The sequence below is a fragment of the Ascidiella aspersa genome, chromosome 5 (genome assembly GCF_963924565.1).
Source record: "Ascidiella aspersa chromosome 5, kaAscAspe10.2, whole genome shotgun sequence".
Classification (NCBI taxonomy): Eukaryota; Metazoa; Chordata; class Ascidiacea; order Phlebobranchia; family Ascidiidae; genus Ascidiella; species Ascidiella aspersa.
In genome coordinates this window covers 31783542-31794093 of record NC_139451.1, presented here as the reverse complement: position 1 = coordinate 31794093, position 10552 = coordinate 31783542, and the positions used below count along the sequence as shown (strand labels likewise).

At 37.9% G+C, this 10552-nt stretch overlaps 1 protein-coding gene across 1 annotated transcript; it reads left to right on the top strand.

Annotated features, from left to right (window-relative positions):
- Positions 1 to 1044: 1044 nt before the first annotated feature.
- LOC146146358 (uncharacterized) lies at positions 1045 to 9301 on the top strand. The gene is made up of 6 exons (XM_083389774.1): positions 1045 to 1206; positions 5111 to 5223; positions 5785 to 5931; positions 6530 to 6815; positions 7011 to 7152; positions 8112 to 9301. Exons 1-6 carry the CDS (start codon positions 1140 to 1142, stop codon positions 8383 to 8385), a joined length of 1029 nt encoding a protein of 342 aa, XP_083245900.1. The 5' UTR covers positions 1045 to 1139; the 3' UTR covers positions 8386 to 9301.
- The last annotated feature ends 1251 nt before the right edge of the window (positions 9302 to 10552 follow it).

The window sequence follows — 10552 nt, the reverse complement described above, 5'->3', positions numbered from 1 at the left end:
TAAGAAACCTTACAATTCGATAACAGTGCTTAAGGCGAAAGAAAATATTTGAAAAGCGACATCAGCAATTAAACCTATTGTATGCAAAGCGTGTTATGAGCATATCAGCGTCAGCTACAAATACTATATTGGATTGTGTCCGTATTAGATATAACGTGATAAGGGGGCAAGTATAGGGGGACTGAGTACTACTGCAAGGCTCCTTAACTGGATACTGGTACTACTAGTCTATAAGGCCCTGTGTTACGCATTGAGCTATGCAGTTAACAAATAAACGACATTAAGGCTTTTTCTTCCCGAAACGCATGAAAATTTTCAGAAATGACGTCACCAAGTTACGTCATAACGGGAGGTATAAAACAAGTTTTCCTAGAAAACCGGAGCTTATCTTTTGACTTAGTACACAATTATGCAACTAGAAATTTAGTTTGAACACATTAACGAAAATGGTCTGGCCAAAAAAATATTTTTTTAACCTATAGCCTAATAACATTCCACTGCTTTTTGGCGTGGAATATCGTGGACCTAGTTAATTTACCAAAAAAATCTCGTTTTTGGTGTATATATTGTCCTATATTGGCGCAGAATTTTAGCCAAAATAATTTTTGGCGTAAATCTTTGCCGGCCACAAACTATGGAATGCAGTGTATCAGCACAAAATAGCAGCAATTATGTTCTTTTAAACCGTTTCGGTTCACCTTCACCACTACATTAAGGCAAAGTGTAGGTAGAGTGAACAGCTACTTTAAAGTGTAGGCTACCCACCGAATACATCGTCACTCTTACAAGTTAAAAAAACAAATAAGGGTTATTTGAGTCTGTAATTAATGTACTCACCGAAACTAATAAAAGTTTTCTACCAGGAATGTAGGAAATTGTCACACGTGACGTCACAATGTTACGCCATAACGAGTCATCAAAACAATTAACGGCGACCCAACCGAATCGTACGGCGACCGTTTGGGTCGCGGCCCATGGGTTTAGAAAAACAGGTTTACTGGTAAAAGTGTGATTTACTAACGTCTGATTGTATTACAGGTTGATGTCGACCTGCATTGTTTAGGCCTTGCCTTAACCACTTATAGGCAATAATGTAAGTGTGGCCGAACTGTAGTAAAAAAACAAAGGCTGCTTTGAGAATGGACGCCGGCCGAAATATGCAGCGTTTTCACCGCCAGGATCGACATGACTATTTACAGCCGATATGTAAGTGCATTAATAGTGTTGTAAATCCTGAGAAGAGTGTGTTTTGGTAAAACCTCGTATTACAACCGCAACGAACTAAAGCCTGCCTACTCCAATTCAGTCACAGTTTGTCTTGTATATGCTCTATAGCAGTGCTTTTCAACCTTTAAAATTTCCATCCGCACTTTTTGTTCGAAACATTTCCATCCGCACAAAACAGGCACAGTAAGTTGCAACCTTCAGTTTTATTTGTGGAATAACAATGAAAGGGTTTGTGTATTAAAACCGTGAGCCTAAGCCTTGACCGATATAAAAAAGATAGCTTAAGCTGCAATGAACCACTACGAGACTATATTACTGCACTTGTAACACATAAGTGGGCGTACCAGCTTATTTGCTTACTGTATTACACATAATAAAAGATAATAATATGCATCATTTCCATCCGCACAACGTTAGTTATCCGCATTACAATTTTTTTCATCTGCACAAGTGCGTACCATCACACGGGTTGGAAAGCACTGCTCTATAGTTTTAGCTAAAAGCGTTTTTGTCTCAAACTAACTTTTTAAGTCACGCAGTCAAACGAGTTTGGACGAATTGTAAAGCAAAAAACCTACCACTCTTGGTCCCAAATATTGGCTCGTGATACTCTTGCCAAAAATATATATCTGCTTTTATTGATTTAAATGTGGTCATAAGGCATTAGGTTATTTTTCTTGTTTTTGCGAAGCCCTTTATTTTCATTCTGATCTTAATAAAAACTAAGAGCGCTATTTTAATTTAAAACATAAAAAAGTAGGCTCGTAAAAATATAAAAGTTTAAGCTTCTAGGTCAGGGGTTCTTAAACTTTTTTTACCGCTGACCCCTAAAATTTTTTTGCTTCGCATGGACCAGTGGAGGCAAGAAATTTTTAAATATGACGTCATAAAATTACGTCATAATACAAACAGACTTCAGAAATTTCCTGTTTCCTGTCCTAAATATGTGAAATGAAATAAAATCTAAATATATTCAGTGCAAAAACGTTTTATTTTTAATAATAAATACCCCCAAGGGGTCCACGGACTCCAGTTTAAGGACCCCTGTTCTAGGGAGTTATGGCATTTAAACGTTTCTAACACCGCGATTGTCTCCATTTCGAGATGACAAGGCACGGTAAACGTTTTAAAAGGTCGGCAACTGTATATTGTGTGCGTCGTGCTGTCTCCGTGAATACATCGACACAAAATGGGGAGGCGACATTTCGCGAAGGTTTTATAATCTTGCAGCTTTCATTTGTTGATCAGCGCATATACGCAAATCGACGCCACGTTTTACAAGGCGCTATTTCCATACAAAATTTGCAATTTCGAAACAAACGTTGTTTCTGTCGAACGAAATTCGGAACAATATTAGGAGCACCATGCAAATTCCTATATCAGACATCTCCAGCCATAGCTCTCATCATATGGAAAAGAACCACACGCTTATAGACGCCAAACTTAAAATTCCAGGGCGTTTAACCAGAACAAAATGCTTTAATTACCAACGAAGCATAACAGCTCTTGGAAAAGCATTTTTTTACGACATTTTAATCAATGGGACAATGTGTGTGCCTTCAGTAATTTCGCCAGAACAAATTGTTCTTTACTAAGTGAAATTGGTCTTTCAGTGCTTCAGTTTATATGTATTTCAGAAAAGTATCGCACAGTATTAATGAACCTAAAGTGATTACTGAAGGCGCATTTTGCCTTATCGTTATAGTTTTCTCTATGCACACGTCAAATATGTTTTAGTACGCAAATCGCATCCACGTTTTAATAGGCGCCATTTCCAGCCATATCCTCATCATGAGGAAAAGCGTGCATTGAGGCTGAGGCCAATCCGGTTTTAGAGTGAGCATGTCTAAGGTCAATCACGCTGGCAATTCATGGCCGGATGTTGGCTTTATTCCTGGAACGCGAAAGCTTAACTTGGTTGCAAGGAATATAACGACATGCAAATGTATTGCCCGCGAATGAAGTCCATCGTAACAGAAGTATGCGCCCGAATTGATGCTTTGTAGGAACAAAATTAAAAACATACACTATTCAATGATCTTTGGAAATAGCTTGCCACTCTTACAAAGGCCCAAGACACTTAGAAATACCCCTGAATAATTCTTTCTTTCGATTGACCTGGAAGTGGTGAAGGTTAGTCTATTTCCCTCAAAAATCAGTGTTGACAATAAGGATTTAACAGTGTTACAAGGGATGTCATTTACAATTTTTTAACGTTATTTCTTATGGTTTTAACAAGCTAAAATGCAACCAAAGAAAAATGTCATACTTGTCGCATAAACAACGTTGTTTACTGACGCCAAAGCCGCGTCGGCTAAAACAATGAATACAATTATGTACGTACAAATAAATCTTTTTTTTTTCATTTTGTAGTGTGTTCTGATTTACTTACTTAGCAAATGTAAAGAAGCATATTTATTTATCCCATTTTCCCCACATTTTACTACACCCCAGTCGCTGTGTGTACGCAATTTTTGTGACCTGAAAATGACACCCATTTTCAATTAATCCAGGTCATCCCCTGATTAATAATTGTCGATAACTTTATGTGATTGGTTACGGCTCGCGAATGTGAAAAGGTTGCCGACCTCTGCTCTATAGAATGGATAGCTTTAACTGCGACTTCTATTATTCTCGTGTTCTTAAAGTTTTTTTACCGCGGACCCCTAAATTTTTTTTTGCTTTGCATGGACCCCGGTAAGCAAGAAATGCTCTAAAATTACGTCGTAAAGTGACGTTACAATACAAATAGACTTCATGACTCTGTTATTTCGGTCCGAAAATGTGAAAGTTAAATGGAGTCTTACTATACATTCAGTGCAAAACCGTTTAATTTTTAATTAAAGTGTTTTCTTTGAAAAAATTAATTACTTCTTAAGTATACACTAGTTCGTTAATTAGGCCTTCATGGACCCCCTTAAACTAGGCACCGATACCACCCTAGTATCGGACGAGTGCTGATACCACCCTAGTATCGGACGAGTACCGATACCACCCTAGTATCGAACAAGTACTGATACCACCCTAGTATCGAACAAGTACCGATACCACCCTAGTATCCAACAAGTACCGATACCACCCTAGTATCGGACGAGTGCTGATACGACCTTCTGGCTTATTATTGATTTATCAGACATTCCTAAATTTGACAATCGATATATTCAGTGTTTAAACCAATTTGGTTGCAAGCTTATATATTGATCGCCTTCGGTACGACACTGGTGTACACTTGGCAGCCTAAAACCGTTTTATGACATTCGGGTATTAAATGTTTTAACGGAGGAACTCAGTGTTGCTGTAAATCGAGACATTTTAAAAAATAACTTCCAAGTCTTTTGTAATAATTTCCAAGACAAGGCCCAGTCCAAGTTATAAGTTGGCGAAGTAAAGTCAAATCAAGTCATTGACATAAAAATAAAATGTTAGACCATTGAAACTGACCATGCCATATGAGTAATAACTCAATAACGCAACATATAGCACGTAAATTGCATTGCGTGCAACATTGAGACAAATTTAATTTTATAAAAAATACGGTTGCTAAAACACTTAATTCCAACCAAGTAGTTTGACCTTATGAGCTAAGTCCAAGTTACGCTATTTGGCTAACTTGGACTTAGGCTTAAGTCAAGGTAAGTAGTTTGAAAACAGGAACCTAAGTGTACTTTATGCGTTTGTTTAGTTCTTATAATGTGCCAGCAAACTTAACTAAAAAAACACATTTTGCTTTAATTCATTGAATCCGAAATTTAGAATGCACTAGTTGTCCAAGTCTGGTGGCTATAACTACAGCAATGGTATTTAATTAACATCACGGACAAATAATTACTGCTAACATTAGATAAGTTGAAAGAACGATATATTTTTTTCTTTCCTGCAACAGCTTTCAAGAAAAAGCCTGTGAAATCGAAAAGATACTGTTCGAAGTTGATCGTTGGCTGCCTCGCAATACTCACACTGTGTGCAATTGGACTTTCGGCTTTCTGTTTGGTCCGGGTAAGAACACAAAAAAACAATTATTTTCAACTGTATTAGAAGGACACTATATGAAACCTCGTTTGTAATTATTTTTTTGAAGTATTTCTGATAATTCTTATCCTACGTAATGGTTCTTAAAATGAAGTGTTGTAATGAATTCGTTAATGACTAGACTACGTTTTTTTTTAAATGATTAAACTTGACTTGAGTAGTTTGACTAAAATACTTGACTTGATAATGACTTTCAAAATGACGTGTTAACAACACTCAGACCTTTGCAATGTAAGTGGATCAGCCTTTTTTCTTTAAGATTTTCGTTGATATTCCAACATTTTTCAATCCCTATAATATTTGAGTTGTTTAATCACTGTTCGATTACAGACCATTATTTAAAAATTTTGAAAAAAAAAATATTGAATAATATATAACTGATTCAGCAAGTCTGATAAAGAAGTTAAGAACATCAGTTTAACATTTACGGTGTAAATTAAGAACATCAGTTCGACCTTTTTTTAATGATTTCTTTTTTGCTTCAAAATGCGTGTTGCTTAACCATGACTCATTTGAAAATTTGCTCAGGTGACGCAAGTGACTGGCGAAGCTTTAAAATATCCGGGTCCAGAGAAGCTTACCGATCCGGAGCGACAGAGTCCGGAGGAAATGACGAGCGAACTCCAACAATCGATCGACAAAATCACCAACCTCCTAATCTTCGCAAATAAAACGGTGAGAATAAAAACAAAATGCACACATTCGCTGACATTACTGTATTTGCATTCTTGGCAATGTACATCATCTATAGTTTTTCTCAACCTTTTCTAACTAGTGCAAATTGCGGCACCCCTACAAGATTTTTTCCGAGGTAATTCATTAAAATGTCACAATAAACGGAATGGAACACCACACATCAACTCTACACAACGTAGGAAGTTACAATTGGATTTATTCAATTATAATCTTTACAAAAAAGTTGTAAGAATTGAGCAAAAATCAGGTTCTTAAAGTTTCTAAAATATCTCTCGGCATCCTTGAGCATTAAAAATGGCACCCCAGAGTGCCGCGGCACACCGGTTGAGAACCACTGATCTATATAAATGTAACCAGGCATGACAGATACACTCATACACATGTACAACAACTGTGAGATAGTCATTACAACACTGAGTTTGTGAAACAAGGGGGACCACAAAGTATTTAGTGTCAATGGAAGGGGGCACAACTCATAAAGTTTAAGAACCACGACTTAAACTATTTGGCAAAGCGCTTACCCGTTGCCGTGACGTGTCGTTCAGTTATTTACTTTCAAAAACAAATCTCACGATAGGTTGCCAAGATACTGGACAACAACGACCTAGCGGCGGACAACGACGCCACCTACCGGCTGCGCACTACGTCACTGCTACAGTCACATGACTTCGTGCTAGCCGAGATTCAGCAGCTGCTGGTTTTGCTCAACTCCACCTCGCTAGCGACCAGTCGGCGGCTCAAAACCGGTTTGAACCGGGTAAATCGGGATTTTTCGCACATGAACGGTTCGACCAGGGTAACGCTGCTGTACGTTCTGCACCAGCTCGAGAGAAACCAGGAAAAGATCGCTGACTTACAGAGAGGTATGGTAGAACGTGGCACTGATTGTGTGATAATGGAAATAACTTTCACCCAAGATAAAGGTCGACCTTAATTACTGACAAGTAAGAGCAGAAGCCTCAAATTTAGGTTTTTTGAATTTCCTGCGTTTTATAGCAACGTTACACTGAATATGTGATAATTAAAATCACTTTGACCGTTGTTTTGATGCTTTGTAGACTCAGGCTGGATTTCATTGTTCAACAGCTACCAGTACCTGGTAGAAAGATCAGGAATGAACTTTACAGATGCCCGGGCGTTTTGTAGAAGCAAAGGAGGTGACCTGGCCACGGTTGGTATGCGAAACAACGTTAGCAGAAGGTGAGTGTTGGGTTAAGGTAGGGCTAAAGTGCTGTAATGAGCAATGACTTGGGTTGAAATGAAGTGTTTTCTAGCTATTTATCCAAATGTTTGCACATAAAACAATTTTCTTGCTATATGTTGCGTTTTTCTCATTTTTTAGTTCAGTTATTGCTCATAATCGTACGAGATTAAAAATTCCAATGGTTTAATGTTTTATTTTTACGACAAGACCATGACTTGAAGTTGACTTGCCCCAATTTTACCTTGACTGGGACTTGACTTGTTATTTATTCAAAAAGACTTGACTTGGACTTAAGTTATTTTACAAATGACTTGACTGGGACTTAAGTCAATGACTTGATTACAACAGGGCTGCATAACCTTTCAGCTTTCGACGGTCGCAATACGAGTCTGTATTTTTCTTACGGTCGCCAGTATGGAAGCCTGATCATTTTGGATCGGAGGGGATAACTGATGTCAAGTTATGGTATCGGTTTTCGTCCGATACTAGGGTCGGCGCCGATCTAATGTATTTAGCCATGATTTAGCGTTCCAGTGCAGTAATTTCTACCTTGAAAAGTGTTCCGTACGACCGCCAAAAAACAAGCACACGCCACATAAGTAACTGTCAACGACCGCATTGGACCTAAAGAGGTCTTTTTAACGCTTTGGGTGAATTGCTTTGCTCTTTAGTTCTGTGTTTGGGTATGTCAAAAAAGTTTTACATGAAAAAAAGTGTATGTCAAAAAACTTTCACGTATCGGTGCTGGTAGCAAATTGAAGTATTTGGCCATAATTGAGCGTTCCAGTGCATTGGTTTTACCATTATATAGTTATAAGTCGGAGATGGTCTGGAAATTAACCTTTTTGTAGCAACGCACGGCCTCCAAAAAATATGTACACGGCCACATGCGGACTAACGACCTGGGTCATTTCACAAATGACTTGTTTACAACAACACTGCTTATTCCCAACAGCTATCTCACCCAAGTGCTTGTACCCTCCAAGACCATCTACGGAACCTGGATAGGCCTGGCCGACCGGCGGGCCGAGGGGGAATGGGCCTGGTTGGACGGCGTCAGGGCCAGCGCGGCCAACACCGACTTCGTGGCCGGGGAACCGAACAATTCCGGCGGCGGGCAAGATTGCGCTTACTTGCACAAGTTCGATGACCGCTATAGGATGGCAGACTTCAGCTGCGCAAGCCGATTTTCGGCGCTCTGTGAAAGACACATGCAGAGGAACAACTAGCCATACGGGTGTGACTGAAGTTTGGAGGTCACAGGTTCGAATCGCACCGCAGGCGGCTGTTTTTAGACCATCTAAACGAACTTACATCATTTCAGGCTTAAGCAAGATGATTGATCGAAGTCGTAGAGTCTTGGGTTCGAATCTCATCGCAGGTGGCCGACTATACTTGGTCCAGATGTACTTAAAACGTTATAGCCGATTGATTTCGGTTAGTCACTACTTTTGGACTTTAGCAAGCCGGTGTGACTTAAGTTTAAAGGTTGCGGGTTCGGATCTAATCGAAAACACTGTCAAGCTGTATTTTGGTTTTAAAGGAAGTTAATGAAAACAAAGCGCTCCGGATAATTTATTGTTTTGCTAGAAAAATATAAAACAAAGTTGTGAGCACTCCTTGAAATTTCGTCACGCAACCCAGTTTAAAAACCACTATCTTAGACGCTTTTTTGCGTCAAAGTTAGAAGGTCGCGGGTTCGAATCTCATCGTAGGCGGATTTTTTTGTTTTTAGCGCTAATGCCTCCTTTAAACAAACTTAAAACGTAGTTGTCATCAACTATTCGAGTTTGACCATTTTTCTATTATCAGGCAACTGTTATCTTTAAAACGGAGTTTAAACACGTTTTATTACTTCTTCTCCCAACCTTATGAAACGGTGTATTCATGTTTAAGTTCATACTTGTATCCGATCTGTGCGTGCATTTCAAAAAAGTGAAAACTATTTTGCTTTCCTGTAGTTCAGTATTTATTTGCGCGATTGACTCTGTTTTATTGATTTATGTTTTTGAATGCCCGGTTGTGTATTTTTGTCTTGTCATATTTAAAGCTATCTGGACTAGAACGCTTGGCTTATCATGCTTTATAACTAATGGTGAAATTTAGCCGGGACGGTGTGGAAGGACGCCCTGTTTAATATATTCTTTTTTCAGGTTTTTTCGTTTCCTTGAACGTATTTAAACTACGGTTTTAGTTGGATACATGCGCACTGCATAGAACAATAAACCCAGGTTTTCTAAGATGATTTGTTTTGAGCATACCATTATGAAGTAACAAAAAAAATCAATGTTTAGTTTAGAAAGGTATTTTACTTTATCTCCCGTTTATAATTTAATAACTATCAGTTTTTAAACATATTTTTTGTCGTTTTTAAGGATCAATTTATGCAAACTGTTTACATTTTCGAGAACTGTCTTTATTTTTTATTTATCATTTATGTCACGTATTCTTACAGTATATAGTTGAACTCGCCCAAAACGGTTATGTTGCTTGCTATTAGTTAAATCACAGTTTTTTTTAGTCTCAGCTCATTGTACATCACAATCCATACAGTTGTGATGTCACAAAAGCAGTGTTGTAAACAAGTCATTTTGAAATGACTCAAGTCCAAGTCAAGTCTTTTTTAAAAAATAACAAGTCACAGTCAAAGTCAACAGTAACCCAAATCAAATCCCAGTTGAGACATTAATAAAGCGATAACAATTATAATTGGTAATCTCGTTAGATTTGTAATAAGTCAACCAAAACTCTGACTGTTTTCCATTTGAGATAAATTGCTAAACTTTAAAACAGATTTTAAATAAATCACTTAATTTCAACCGAAGTTGTTAGTCCAAAAAACTTAAGTCAAGTCAGGTCATTTGTAAACAGTGAATTAAGTCCTGTCAATTCAGTCAAGTCGATAGTTGGGTAAATGGTCAGTGGAGTAAAAGTCTATTAAACCATTTTACTCTGTTTGATAAGAATTAACTAAAAAACAACACATTCCAAACTCGCTGTCTGTCCTGCAAGGCCGGGTCATAACTTGTTCATAAAACTTGGACTGTTTGAATCATTTTAAAGCATTTTTTAGAACTGTGAACACAAATTAGAACCAAATAGGAGCTATACAAATATTTATAAAAAGTAACAAATTAAGATTTCGAACAAATTCGGACCGGTTTTCGATAGCCAGGCATCAGTTGGGTGACGGCAGACTTGGACAACTAGATAATTCTAGTTTTGTCGCTAATTCTAGCAAAATGTGGCTACTATTCTAATCTAATTTGTAAATTGCTTTTATTCTAAACCTAAACAAATTTCAAAAAAATAAATCTAGTTGTCCAAGTCTGGAAAACGGCATCACGCGGCAACGTGGATTGAAGCCGCAAGAAGCAACCACAAGCAGCAGGCAAC